The 15,564-nt window shown below is 38.9% G+C and overlaps 1 protein-coding gene across 1 annotated transcript in view; it reads left to right on the forward strand.

Moving 5' to 3' along the window:
- The window catches only part of HDAC9 (histone deacetylase 9), a 553,634-nt gene that overhangs the window by 267,102 nt on the left and 270,968 nt on the right, over positions 1 to 15,564 (forward strand). Inside the window, exons 8-9 of the mRNA XM_042472073.1 lie at positions 4,243 to 4,374; positions 6,783 to 6,895. Of these exons, the coding sequence (XP_042328007.1) occupies positions 4,243 to 4,374; positions 6,783 to 6,895 (245 nt within the window). The remainder of the gene's footprint in view (positions 1 to 4,242; positions 4,375 to 6,782; positions 6,896 to 15,564) is intronic.

Consider the following 15,564-nt stretch of genomic DNA (forward strand, 5'->3'; position numbering starts at 1 on the left):
TGGACATTTGTAAATAATTCCCAATATTCAAACAGGGAGACATCAGGAGATTTAGAGAATAACAGTACAAAATACTCCATCTGAAGTCATGCCAAGTGGATGCATTGTTAGAATCTATAATATTGAAAGCCATGAAAATAAATAAGAATTATGACCAATACATGCTTGGGAACAAACTTTTGACAGTTCCATGTGAATTCCTGAGGGCCACTTTTGCCATAGGAAGAGGATAACATTTTTAAATGGTTGAAGGGCTGGGTTGTCATAGCTTCTAAGGCTAGATGACAATCACTGAGCTTATACTGCTTGGAATTCAAGCTTAACCCATTCTAAATAAGGAAATCTTTCTCACACTGGGCTGGGGATCACTATGGGGTGTCATGTCTATAGTCCACCAAACTATCCCACTTGTGTTTTCCCCCATGGCTTTGCCATAGCTTTTAGGTTAAACTGATGCCAGTGCAAGCCAGTCATCATATGCACAGTATATAGACTCATGTGGAAGTAGGAATTGGGGAATTGGGCTACATGCAAAGTTGAACAGGAACAAATGAAACTAAACAGACAGAGGATGAACAGAGTGCTTTGATGAATACAAAAGAATAAGGAGAATGAACAGGAAAAAGAGAGGAAGATTGACAGATAGGAAATGGAGAAGTATCTGAAGTTTCTTGCTAGGCCTTCTGTCCCTCACACTCATAACTGCACACTGCTGTCCTTCTTCCCTCCCATCCCATCTCCTTCCAAGCCAAGAAGCCACTTTTGACCTTTTTCTCTTGATGAGGGCGGCCTGCTGGGGAATTAGTGCAGGGGGAGAAAAGTTGGAATTGAACAAAAATACATTAGAGATAGAATAATATACGAGATTATCACATGGAAAAACAGGCACAGATTACATGAGGTTTGTATCCATCTCCGACGGATCTTATTGCACTGCCCTGTGCCCAGGCAGTAGGCAGCTTGTATGTAACCTGGGCTTCTCCTACAGCTTTTCAAGAATGGGACTTTGTCTGGAGACTGTTGTCTGGCAACATTTAGAAACAAGAGCATTATGTCTCACTTTTTAACTTCCTTAATGCCTTATCCCACATTGGAGGAGTCTTTGATTCATTCTAGATATGACTGAGCAACCTCATTCCTTCTAGACATGGTTGAGGAACTGGAGGAAGGACACATTTATTTGTGAGGACAAACAGAGGCCTATCAGAAAACCATAACAATATTAATGGTGCCCCATTCTGCATTTCATCATATTACAGCTACCCTTTTCATGAAATCAAAGGGTTAGGCTTTATGGGAAATGGTCATCTTAAATTAGTAAACCAGTTGTTTATTTCTTTTGTCATCTCTCATAGGGGCATTGTAGGTGTACTGTTTCCAAAACACATTCGGGAACATGATTGATTCTCTTTCTTTCTCTTTCAGAATAGACAAAACATCTAATGTCTGCTCACATTGTAAAATACTTTTCATTTAAATAATTTTGCTTGATCTTTTATGCAAAGAATTTGTCTTTTCCACGGTAGCATGAATTCAGACAGTCACAGAAAGACTACTTGCTTTGTTTATGCGATTAATTGAAATGCAGAGTGTGATGGGTTGGTAGTTAAAAATAGCAAGGCAATCAGAGCAGCTGGGCATAAGAGTGAATTGGGAAGCAAATGGAACTTCTCCCTAGTCATTGTTGAAGTACTTTTTCTTTGGGCCCACAGGATTATATCACATTATGCAGGCACTGGTATGGAAATCTTCTGTTGCTGGGGAACATGGAGAATTATAAATAGAACATAACCCTAAAAGCCTATTTTATAAATGCCAGGGATGACTTTTTGCAATTTCTGTCAGGTAGAATTACAGGTTGACAGTTTTTTTAAAGTGATAATGCAGTCTTTTTGAATGTTGATTGGACAGTTTAAAGCTGTCAGGAAGAAGGATACTCATCTTTAAAAATACTAAAAGTAGGATTGCATTACTGTTTATGGGCAACATAAGGAAATAATAAAATCATGAAAAGTATTTTAAAATACGTTTTTTGAAGGAATGCTACAAACTAGATATGCTGTGTGTTTTCTGTAGCTATATTCCCCATTTTATCAAAAGCAGGACATTATGAGCATGGCAGCTGCACTGCAAGTGAGGATTTCAGAATACTAAATCCATTGTTGGCAGGTTGTGAGATGTGTAGGTGCTCCGAGGATAGATGAATCTCTTATGCTGTAAGCTAAAAGATATCACACTGGCCCCCAAAAAATTGGTTTGAAGAAGCAAAGGATGACATGGCACCACTACCATTCCACATACAGAAGTGATCTGTATTGGGGCTGTGCCTAAGCTGGATGGGGTTACACTCCCCCTGAAATCTCAGGCTCACAGGTTGGGTGTGCTCCTGGACTCAACTCTGAGCTTGGATGCCCAGGTTTCAGCAGTGGCCAGGAGTGCATTTGCACCATTAAAACATGTGTGCCAGCTGCGCCTATTCCTTGAGACGTCAGATCTGGCTACAGTGGCACATGCTTTGGTTACATCCCGTTTGGACTACTGTAACACGCTCTATGTGGGGCTGCCTTTGGAAACTGTTTGGAAACTTCAGCAGGTCCAAAATGCCAGAGCTAGAATGTTGACTGGAACCAGTTACAGGGAACGTATAACCCCTCTATTGAAACAGCTTCACTGGCTACCAGTTCGTTTCTGAGCACAATTCAAAGTGCTGGTCATGACCTATAAAGCCCTCCACGGCTTAGGTCCAGACTGTTTGAGAGACTGTATCTCCCAATACAAACCACCTAGAGCCCTATAATCCTCAGGAGAAGGCTTTCTCTTGGTCCCACTACCATCCCAGGCTTGCCTGTTGAGGACATGAGAGAGAGCCTTCTCAGTGGCTGCTCTCACCCTGTGGAACTCCCTTCCATGGGAGACTAGGCTGGCGAAGACATTTTTATTTAAACAGGCCTTTTAAAATCTTGCAGGCTTGGTTTTATTGGTGGATGAGGGGCTTGGTTTTAGATTATTGTTTTTCACTTTGTATGTTTTAAATTTTATATTTGTATTTTTTATATATTTTTACAATTTCAATTGTACGATTTTAATTGTTGTTTTAATGTGTTTTATATATGTTGTTAGCCACTTTGGGTCCCACTGTGGGAGAAAGGTGGGATGAAAATAAATAAATAAATAAATCTAAGACTACTAGCTGAATTTTAGTTCAGGGCTAGTGAGAGGGCCTGCGTATAGCAGGCTAGTGTGAGCAATCTATCAAGCTGAGAGAAATAGGCAGGAGCTACAGGAAGAATGCTTTGGTGGTCACTGTTGCTACCCAGCCTCTACATCCAAAATGGTTCACCTATTCTGCAAACACACCAATTTGCTAGAAACATCAGTTAATGTCAATTATTGCCAAAAAAAAGCATACGGGCAGAACATAATATAGGTTGAATCTCACTTATCTGAAATGCTTGGGACCAGACGTATTTTGGATTTTGGAATAGCTGCATATACATTATATTTTTGAGATGAAACCCAAATCTAAACATGACATTCATTTATGTTTTGTCTACACCTTATACACATAACCTGAAAGTAATTTTATACAAAATATTTTATGAATAAAACAAAGTTTGTACACACTGAACCATCAGACAGCAAATGTGTCTATCTCAGCCAGCCACATGGACAATTTTGGATTTTGGAGTATTTCAGATTTTGACATTTCAGATAAGGGGTACTTAAATTGTACTAAATCCGACCTGGTATTAAATCCTTAATACTAAATCAGACAATTCAACCGTTGGGCCCTATTATCTACTTGGACTGACAGTGGCTCTCCAGGATTTTAAGTAGAATTCTTTCCTAGCACTGCCTATGTGTATTAGGGAATTTACCTGGGTTCTTCTTGGGAACATTGGAATTTGTATTTATCCTCTTTATCTTTGTTATCCTCTTGGGCTCAAATGTGACTTCTGTGAACTTCATATGTGCCCTTTAATCATGCCTTTTGAACCTGAAGCTTCTTGATAAATGTTGGAATGTCATGTAAGATGGTGTGAAGATACATATAGTAAAAAATTAAAGTTGCTTTTCAAATTAAATCTTTTGTATAATCAAATAGTATTTATTAATAAAATTATATTATGTAGCAAGTGTTTCTGATTTATTACAAAGATAGGAATAAATTATTCCCATTGTTTAAAACAGCCTGCCAGTTTTCGGTTCTGTAATGATACCTTTTACTGTCTCTATTTCCAGCCTCAGAGCCTAATTTGAAAGTTCGCTCCAGGTTAAAACAAAAGGTAACAGAAAGGAGAAGCAGTCCTTTACTCAGAAGGAAGGATGGGATGGTTGTCTGCTCATTCAAGAAAAGACTATTTGAGGTGACAGGTAATGAAAGACTGGACTGGAGAGATACTGTCCAAATCTGGGGAAATGTTCATTATAATTGATTGTGTTGGACCATTACTTGGTAGATTTATAGATATAAAAAGATATGTATGTGTATAGACTAGAAAGCTGGGCCAAAGCTAACAAAATGAAATTCAACACAGAGAAATGTAAGGTACTGCACTTAGGTTGGAAAAATGAAATGAACAGATATAGGATGGGGAACACCTGGCAAAAAGAGACTACATGTGAAAGGGATCTAGGAGTCCATGTAGACCACAAGTTGAACATGAGTCAACAGTGTGATGCGGCAGCTAAAAAAGCCAATGCAATTTTAGGCTGCATCAATAAAAGTATAGTGTCTAGATCAAGAGAAGTAATAGTGCCACTGTATTCTGCTTTGGTCAAGCCCCACCTGGAATACTGTGTCCAGTTCTGGGCACCACAATTCAAAAAGGACATTGAGAAAATGGAGCATGTCCAAAGGAGGGTGACTAAAATGGTGAAGGGTCTGGAAACCATGTCCTATGAGGAACGACTTAGGGAGCTGGGGACGTTTAGCCTGGAGAAAAGAAGGTTAAGAGGTGATATGACAGCCCTGTTTAAATATTTGAAGGGATGTCATATTGAGGAGGGAACAAGCTTGTTTTCTGCTGCTCCAGAGAACAGGACCCGGAACAGTGGATGCAAGCTGCAGGAAAAGAGATTCTACCTCAACATTAGGAGGAACTTCCTGACAGTAAGGGCTGTTCGTCAGTGGAACACACTCCCTCAGAGAGTAGTGGAGTCTCCCTCCTTGGAGGTCTTTAAGCAGAGGCTGGATGGCCATCTGTTGGGGATGCTTTGATAGAGAATTCCTGCACAGCAGTGGGTTGGACTGGATGGCCCTTGTGGTCTCTTCCAACTGTACGATTCTATGATTCTATGTATAAACTGTGCACACACTATATATTATGTATATAAACATGCATACCTACCATTAACATATATTTACTATCGTTGCCGTCCATAGAGCTCAGTACATGTAATAAACACATACTGTGGATTGCTTCTTAATAAGAGAGCCATTTCAAAATAGATTATTCAAAAACCATTAGATTCCTCCTCTCCATGCTTGATTGAAATCTCTGAGAGCATCAAAGGCCACAATTTTAACAGTAGCAAGGACTTTAAAGAAGCCTTTATGGTACATTTCTCCAGTTATGGCCAGAACCTAATGTTACCATTACTGCAAAATCAGTTGCACTAGTAGGAGTTATTTAGCACAAGAGAGGGATGGAACACAGTTTCCATTGCCTATAAGGTTGAGCAAAAAATAGTATGTGTACGTTCCCTCTCACATCACCACTTCTGCAGTGGCTAAATCCAACAAAACTGTATTGGCAATGTATTGGATCTAAGCCTAAGTCATAATAATTTGTGTGGTTTTCTGCTTTCATGGCAAATATAGTAATGCCAATAAGGTCCACATGTGTACTGAAATTAAGGTACAAATGGTTCTTTAAAATAACATGATATCCTAAAACATCTAATGTTGCAGAAAGTTGGAGGGAGAGGAAGAGTGTAAGTAGCTAAAAATAGATTTAAGATGAAGTTGGCTTACTTGTTTTCAATGGTATAGTTTGCATCAATTGATGGCTGTGTATATATGCATATGCATATATTCTGATTGGCCCCATAACTACAAATTTTGCAACTTTATTAAATTTATTTATTATTAAGAGAAAATTATTCTTTATTTTTTTCACTGGTATCCATCTTTCAACAACTCTGTTGAATTTCAGCATGCTGTAGCTAAAGTTATCCCTTAGTCTTAACAAAAACATGTAATATGTTCTTCAGGAAAACAATTAAGCTGTAACCATTAAAATGCTATGTTAAGATATTTAACAGTCATACATTCCCTTAGAATTGACTGAGAGAGATGTACTGCAAATGAGGTATTGTTTTTTATTAGTTACTCATATAAAGGCCAGTTCACAACTGAGTCCTCCAGGGGTTTATCCAAACAGCCTTGGAATGGCAGCAGGCCTCATGAATTGATGACATGTTATCTTGACCTTTGAGAGTCCAGTATCTCTATCATGCTGATCTCTCACAGAGGCAGCAGAGAATGCAGCCAAAGGTACTTCCTTTTCCTTTACTCATTAGGAACGCCCTTTCAATAGCTTGCCTGCCACTGAGAAACTTGCTGTCTCCTGGGGTTGGGGCTGGGATATTGCTAAAGTAATAAACTCTGTCCTTTGTGTACTGAAGTAATAAGAGGGAAATTAAATCCTGAAATGAATAAAAGAATGCATTGTACATTCAAGTTATTTGTCATAAGCTATATGCAGATGTTTTGTTTTGGGGAGAGGAAGAGGTAGCTGATATTTTCTAATTACTATATGCACTTTCCTTTCCTCCAGAATCATCAGTCAGTAGCAGCTCCCCAGGATCAGGTCCCAGTTCACCAAATAATGGTCCTACTGGAAATACAGAGAAGGAAGCCTCAGTGTTGCCATCTAATTCCCAAGTTGAGGTAAGACCAAATTCCCTTTTGTTTGTGTGGCACACACATTTTACTATCAGAACTCACACAAGATAGCCCTCAAAATGGAGCATTTTATAAGCACCCAATACGGGCATGGTTCTGCCAGTTGCAAAGCTTCTGACAGGTGTATAGCTTTCAATTCTAAGGGAATGCATACGAGAATTTTATAAGTACACCCACATCTAAAATAAAGAGTCCCTCAATAGCAATGGGGAAGAGGATAAAATAATGAAGAACATAAATTTCTTTAGGCTTAAACATCCCTGAGTTATGATGTTATTATCAAATATTCTTATTGGAATTTCTTAACAATACACTTCTTATGCATGTGCACATTTCTGTACATTTTCATTAGTGAATATATTCCTTTTGGATAATGTCCCTCTGAGAGGTAGGGAATGGTTTAGCTGGTAGGAGGAACACATGAAGAATCTGAAAATAGTGCATGGAAATGTATTTGCAGGCTTTATGAAAATCTCAGTCTTTCATCATCAAAATGGCCAGCTTCCTTACAGTGTGCCCTCTTTGTCTTCACCTGAGTGAACATTTCAGCCTGTGCTGAGTTGAGAGAAGAGCAAAACTGTACAGTGGGAAAAGAGGTGCAGGTAGCAGGGTTATATCCAAAAGAGAATTAGAGGGGAAATCATTTATATTCTTTTAAAGTCAACATTTAAGGTTATTCCCACAAATACACACTTGCTCCATTTCTACCCATTCATTGATTATCTAGGTCAGGGGCAAGGGAGCAGTGTCTGCTCCAAGCACCAGTTTTCTGTGGGGCTGTATAGACTACTGAAAATCCATCCAAGAAAAAAACAAAAACTAAAAGTGTTTGGGTATTTTTTAAAAAATCAAACAGTGTGAGGTGGGGCTGTCCACAGATTAATTGTCATACAGTACTTGGAAGCTACTAGAATGGGCAATTCACCTTTTTTGCTTAGAGAGGCTAGCTGTGACGATGGAGCTCAAAAGACCGGCCTTTAAGGCTGGGCTGGGGCCAAAGTCAGGATGTGGCGCCCACATGATGCACAGCCCAACTCCACCCCCAGGCTGGGGTGATGCTGTGCACCACTCCATATAGCGCACAGTCATAGCACTCCTCTGGCGCTGTGATTACATGCTTTTTGTAACTCCTTTTTGTGCCATGGAAAGGAGAGATTGGGGCCACGGCATGTAGTTGCCACAGCCCTGATCCAGCGCTTGGATGTGGAGCCCCAATGTGGAGGTGCAGAGGACCACAAAAACACTCTTGGGGCCACACACATACCTACCTAGGTATAGCTATGAAGTCCAAAAATTCCAGTCACAAGTCCAGCATACCAATAACTGCAGGGACTTGAGGAAGACAAATGCATGATTATGGAACTAAATAGCAATTCACACTATACTGAGATTTTTTTTCAGTCTATGACAAAAGGAGCTAGCTATATCATTGCTTAAATGTCTGACTTTTGTTTCCTGTTCTGTGCTGTGGGGTTTTGATGTAATAGTAAATATGGGTTGAGTTGAAAATGGGATATGCAAAATGAAACAGTAAGAAAATTGCTACATGTCAAATGATATGATCCCCTTAATTCATACTTTCAATGTGTTACTTTTGTGTAAAATAGGACCTTCAGTTTGAGATCTAAAATTCCTGTACTTCCAAGGGCTGATGGGGTTTGTGGGTCCAACCCCAATGCAGATATTTTAGATTTCACAATGGATAGTTCTAAACAATGCCCATGATGCTCAAGTCAGATAACATTTTGATATGTATATATATTTATAGATTTCACAGCCCCATGTAAGCTTTCAGTTGGCAAGAGAGAGAAAAACCCAGAGACCCTAGATCCATACCACTTAAGTCCAAAATAACAGATACAGCCAAAACTACATACAACCCTTTTAGTCTCAATAAAATGGATTTAAGCCAGTTTAGTAATTTAAGTACTTTGAGTTGTGGTTCAGGCTGATAATTTCCTGCTGGTTAAATGTACTGTTTGTTATCCTGCAATACTTAGTCAGAAGCAGTAAAATAATTTGTCTGGTTACTCTCTGGCAGTTTATTATAGCAAGTGACTTATTTTCAGTACAAATGTACTACTTAATGCCCCTTTGTAATCTTACTATGGTGCAGCTGTGAGAGAAAACAATAATACTTTATATTATAATTGCTGTGTTCAGAGAAATATACATGCTTATATCTATGTCCTTATGGTATAGTTAAACACATTTCTTGCCAAGACCCAGTCATTTTGGATATATTTCAGTTTAGTATGTGCTAAATGATGCAGACTATACTGTCTCCAGACTCTGAGAACAGTGGTATCAAAGATAACAAAAGCTTTCCTAGGTTTTGAGTTCAAATGGGTGCTGATGAAATAAGAGTGACCTATAAGGGTCAGCAGCTGAAGAGAAAGGGAAAATACCTTCACAGATTTCATGGAGTACAGCAAGTGAAAATATTTAAATTTATCAGCAGCATTAACTGGTTACGGGCAAGTTCTTTTTGCCTCAGTTCAGAGTCAGTTTGGTATTTACAAGCTTTTCTAGACAAGCATTCAGAAAAAAGCTTCTTTGTTTTCAAGTTCTGACCCAGGTCTTAATGCTGGCACAGGTGTGTTGATGATAGTGCAGCCATGCCTGTTATTTTATTGTCCTTTGGGAATTGTATTTGGTTAGGGTGCCATTTATAAAACATTCAATTATATTCATACAGCAGTCAGATCTAGAAAACAGTTACTTTCATGTACAGTGGTACCTCGGGATACGAAATACCCAGGTTACGAAATTTTCGGGATACGAAAAAATCCCATAGGGAATTATTGTTTCGGGTTACGAATGTTTTTTCGGGTTACGAAAAAACTTTTGGTGCTTTTTTCGGCTTTTTCGCACGGAATCGCGGCTTTTCCCCATTAGCGCCTATGGCAATTCGGCTTACGAAGGCTTTTCGGGTTACGAAAGCGGCCGCGTTACGAATTAATTTCGTAACCCGAGGCACCACTGTACTGCAACTGCCTGAATCCCCTGGCTAACATGAAAAAATTCTGCCAAGAAAATCCCATAATAGGTTTGCTTTGGGTTGCCATAAGTCAAAAATGACTTGAAGGTTAACAACAACAACAACAACAACAACAACCTTGGCAAACTCCTTTCGATCCTGCAGTAAAACCTGGACTGGGTTCACCACCCCACTGACGTAGAAGCCACTGTAATTACGTTAAACTATTAACTGCTGAAATTTAATGTTCCTAGTGTTTTCAGAACATCCTAATCTAAACATCAAATACAGCCCTAACCTTGCTTTCTAACTCCATGTGTATGAGCATGAAAGGGCAACTAATGGGTTTTAATAGGTGTGATCAATCTGTACGAAGGCCTCTGTTCTATGATACTGAGGTGGGAGTAGATCTCATTGAGTTTATTGGTGTTTATGTAGGAATGTGTACAGTTAGCCCGCCATATCCACAGATTCAATCATCCATGGCTTGAAAATATTTTTAAAAATATAAATTCTAAAAATCAAACTTTGCTTCTGCCATCTTATATTAGGACACCGTTTTACTATGCCATTGTACATAATAGACTTGTACATAATGTAACATACTGGGATTTTAATAGCCACAGGAGATCCTGGAATCAAACCTCAGGGGATACTAAGGGCCTACAGCAAGATAAGAGGATAAAGGATTTCATAACTTTTCTTCTTCACAATGAGGAAATAATGCTTCAACATGTTGAGACACTCCAATGAAAAAATTCTCACCTGCCACAAAATTTGATGCACCTGCATGAGAGTCAAACGACCAGCCGCTGTAGCGTATTTTGTGTAAACCCGTCCATGGGGCTGAACAGGCCACCTCTTTTAGTGCTGGATCAGGGCTGCGGCAACTACATGCCACGGCCCTGATCTCTCCTTTTCGCGATGCAAAAAGGAGCCCCAAAAAGCAGTTCCTTTTTGTGCCCTGGTAAGGGCGCCATGCTGCCAACATGCGGCTTTTCCACTCTCCTTTGATGCTGCATCATGCAGACACAGCACCAAAGGAGCGCCGTGACGCCACATGCCATGTGGAGCAGCATGTGGCATCATGCTGGCCTGGGGAAGAATGGGGCATGTGTCATGTTGACACCACATCCCGACTCCACCCCCAGGTCAGCCTTAATGTCTGGCCTGTCGAGCCCCCCATATTTTTGCACCAAAACTTCATGAAAAATTAACAAAATACGTGTTAGATACGTGTTGTTTGTTGTTATGTGCCTCAAGTCATTTTTGACTTATGGTAATCGTAAGGAAAACCTTTTATAGGGATTTCCTGGCAAGTTTCTTCAGAAGGAATTTGCCATTTCCATCCTCTGAAGCTCAGAGATTATGACATGCCCAATGTTGCTCAGTAGGCTTTTATGCTTGAGCGAGGAATTGAACCCTGGTCTCCTACACCACATATGTACAGGCATACAGAAAGTGTAAAACACTTACGTAATCTCACATAGGAACTAGAAAACCTTTGATGTTTTTCATGCATCATAGGACAATGGAGTAACAAGCAAAAATATATATCCTTGTAGGAAATTGTTCTGTATGTTACCTAGTTTACTTGTCTTAAATTTAGAGTCCTATATCTCCTTCATATAATTGTTAGAAAGATGGAATGTTTCAGAAAGCTCAGAAAAGTGGGTAAATATAGTGTTAAAAATAGGCATATATTGATAAGTTCATGTTTAGCTGCTGCTTCCTGCCATTAATCTGCTTCCAACAGCAGAGGCATATATGATATGTATAACATACTTTGGCATACTTTTTCACATGCGTTTCCTCCATATAATACTCAAAACACATCTTTGAAAGTACTTTTATGCATACAGTGATTTAATATGGATCAAAATCAGTGCTACCTAGAACTGCTCCACTCAGATAAATGAGATTTGTAAGATCTAAATATAGTCCAAGTCCCATTCATTTGAACACGCCTATTCTGGGTAGGTCTAACATTGGATGTACGCTGATACAATGCCTGTGCAAACTTTGAAAGTTACATACTGACTGTAAGTAATAATTTTGAGCACACAGATAACAACTGTCCTTTGTAGCTGTAATCCTGTGCACAAATACCGGCATGAGAAACAACAGAGTTTTGTTTAATGGGTGTAGCTCCTGAAACATTAACAAATTCCTTATGTCATAAGCTACCATAATTATTGTTGTTATTCATTGTTAAATTAATAAAATTACTTAATTAATAAAATTAATTAATTGTTAAATATTTCACTATTTTAATTCCTGTTTATTTATGTGGACATTATGTGAAGGTGGACATTTGCAGGATCCCAACCTATATAATCTTTTGGCATTAAAAAGAAAGTGACATAAGGGAAAGTAATTTGTCAGATACAGGGCTAATGGGATAATTTCTTCAGGTCATTGGTAGGACAGTAACCTCCAAAGACTGGAAGACCGAGTTCAGTCTCCAACAGTGACTTTTCCTAATAATGAATTAATTGTGTGTGTGAACTCTGATCCATGGGGCAGGCATGTGACCTCTTCACACTGATAAGTAGCTTCTCTTTGGCCCAGAACAACCCCCATTCCCTAAAAGGCTACATTGATAGCTAACATGTGGTGGTTTTGACTCATAATCCTCTTCATAGGATTCCAGGAAGTTCAGATGGTGTAGAATTTCAAAACAGAGGCTAATCAATACAGCAGTGTTGCCAGCTTAAAAAGGTTCATTTGGACAATATTGCAGCAGCATGTGGTATGGATCTTATTGAACACTACTGTTTTTAGGAGTTACCCTGTTCCATATTCCAGGATACAGGGCAATATAATGGAATAGAGATTCTCCATACTGCTGCCACACCTAAGAAACACCAGTCCTTTGAGTTGTCTCATGGCCCACTTTTCAGTAGCTTTGGTGGGAACCACAGACTATTCAAAATGATGTTATTAATGGTGTTCTGAAGAAAGTGATGCAACTAGGGCTGTAATATTTTGTCAGTTAATCAGATTAATTGATAAAAATATTTAATAAACTAAAATGGATTTAATTATATTAAATACAATTCTTAAAAATGCATATAACAAAGACTTTTTCTATTTTACAATTATTGCTTCCCTTCTTAAGAAAATTTATGCTGATTCAGTGGAACGGCTAATGAACTAAAATCATAAATCAACTAAATTTTTTGTAAATAAGTGAAGGAACCTAATTCTTAATGAAGTTGACGGACTCAACAAAGCTAGAGATGTCCAGTTATTTCTCTTAGGCCCAAAGCAGACTGGCAGATGGGGGCGGCTTCCTTCCTCTCTGGGGACATGGCGCTTAGATGGCTCATGCACCTGGAGCACCCTAAAGTCACCCCAGGGTTGCACCAGGGCTGCCTAAGGTCGCCCAAAACAGTACAAAAGGAGCAGATATTTTCTGCTCCTATCCACGATCCATTCAGGACCACAGCAGGAGGTGCCCTCGGGACCGTGGTGGCCACAAACTGTCACCACGGTTCCAGGGAGATCGGGCCAGGATTGGCTTCTGGTCATTCCTTCCTGCCCATTTGCTTCACCCCTTAAACTACATTTCAAAACAAACAAACTTGTCTAGTGTGTCATGTGGAATACCAGGTATATGTCACAGTTTGTTCTTATCTGAATTTTACAGTGTTATTCTCAACTCAAAAAACAGTATCAGAACATTCTGTAAAATGTATCAAAATGTGTGAAAAAGCATATGTTGGGGTAATGCATACATTGAAATAAAATGTATTAAGAAATATACTTTGCAAGAAAACATCTTCAAAATGCAAATATTAAAGCGCATTTTGTGTAGATTTTTAAAAAAAAGGGAATACAGACATGGCATGGGCTGAACTTATAAATGAACACATGCATTGACCAAAAATAAACTCATAAGGGAGGCAAAATGCTGCCTAGTCATGCAGCCACTGCTCTTACCCTTGCCATTCCCAGGCATAAGTATTTGCATTTCTGGTATGAGAACTCAAAGGTGCCTCAAACAGTATTTTGAAACTGGAGTTCAAAATGCCAGAACACACTTACAGCTCACTGGCAGGGACCTTAGAAGCTGAAACCACTTTTTTCCATTTGTGGTTCCACTCAGAAATTTCACTGTGTCTGTAGTTCCTTGATAGTTAATGTGTGGTCCTGTGGGTTGAAACATTTTTCCAAAGACAGTAGATTGGATTCCAGCACACTCTCTTTTGATGGTTTAGGAGTAACTAAACAATAAGGGGTTTCCTAATTGTATATACACTGGTTACTAGTTCTCAAAAATAGTTATCAAATCAATTCATCATCAAGCACAGAGGGTTTCTAATAAAAGGTAGGGGTTTGTGTTCTTGTTTTTAATCATTTTCTCCCCACACTTTATAACTAGGTTGGGTTACTCCCTGGATGTATCATAATAGCTCTAATGACATTGTTTTGTATGTTGATTCATATTTGAATATGCATGTGCAGCTTTCTTGACAGAAAGTAAGGCTGAAAATCATATTGCAGGGCATTTGAACTGGTTTTAGTCTTTTTTGAACCAATTTTTGAGAATACGAGTATTATAACACTTAACTGAACCCTGCAGAGAGCTTCATGAGTCTGCAGGCTACACAATTTCAACCTCTAGCATACAATATTCAACTAAAAGTGTATCCCCAACTTGTCATATCCTTCTCAGAGTATGAAATTCACTGTGCATTTCCATTCTTACTTGGTCAGCAGATCAGTACTGTTCCTTAGTGTGTTCCAGAATGGCTGCTGTAGAGTATAATTGGAAGGAATTGGAAGGAACAACTGTAATTCTCACTGGACACATTGGAAAAGAATGAGTTATGCATTTTTAAACATGCTAATAAAATAATTAGCAAGTGAAATGTATGCTAGTTTTAAAACCTAGATTTAATGCCTACTTTTTAGGCATTATTATATAAGTATGATTAAAGTAGTGCTTCCTGTAACATAAATGTTAAATCTTGAGTTTGTATGTTTCCCTTTAGCACAATTCTGGGGCTGAGGATGGATGACATCTATAGACTATTCTGTTATTATGTCAGTGATAGGTTTAGTCTCCAAACAAACTATATGGGAAGGTTATGTTTTGGAATAACATCCTGTGTTTTTGTGCTGCCCAACTCTTTAGTGACAGTCTGAGGTTGCATTGTATTAACCCGAGGTATTTCCCAGCGTTAATTGATATCCCAGGTTTGTCCAGAGGAAAATCTACAGCTCCCCACAACATGCTTGACAAGTTATTATATTTATTTTAGTCAAAGGCTGAGTGCACAGGATCCCGCATGGAGGTGGTCTATTATTGGAGTCCCATATGCTTTTTGTTTGGGAAGAAAGCAGTCACTGTGTCATACTGTTACACAGGGTATTCTTTTTCAAGGATGTTGTTCCCTTGAGGACCATATCATGCCAGAGTTCCAAAGTCTAGTAAGACCTTTTGTAGCTCTTATTGTGTGGAGGGGTCGGAAAGGGAGGCAAGAGTTAAAAACAGAGAGGGAGAGAGTTTAAGAAACTCTAATAGACCACATGTTGAAGAGCATGAATGTCAGAGAAGAAAAAGGCAATAGTAATTCTGCCATTATATTTACAAAGTGCCACAATCTTCATAAAGATATAACGGTTGTGACCAAAGATGTCATAATAGCACACACACACACACACA

This window comes from Sceloporus undulatus, chromosome 6 (genome assembly GCF_019175285.1).
Source record: "Sceloporus undulatus isolate JIND9_A2432 ecotype Alabama chromosome 6, SceUnd_v1.1, whole genome shotgun sequence".
Taxonomy (NCBI): Eukaryota; Metazoa; Chordata; class Lepidosauria; order Squamata; family Phrynosomatidae; genus Sceloporus; species Sceloporus undulatus.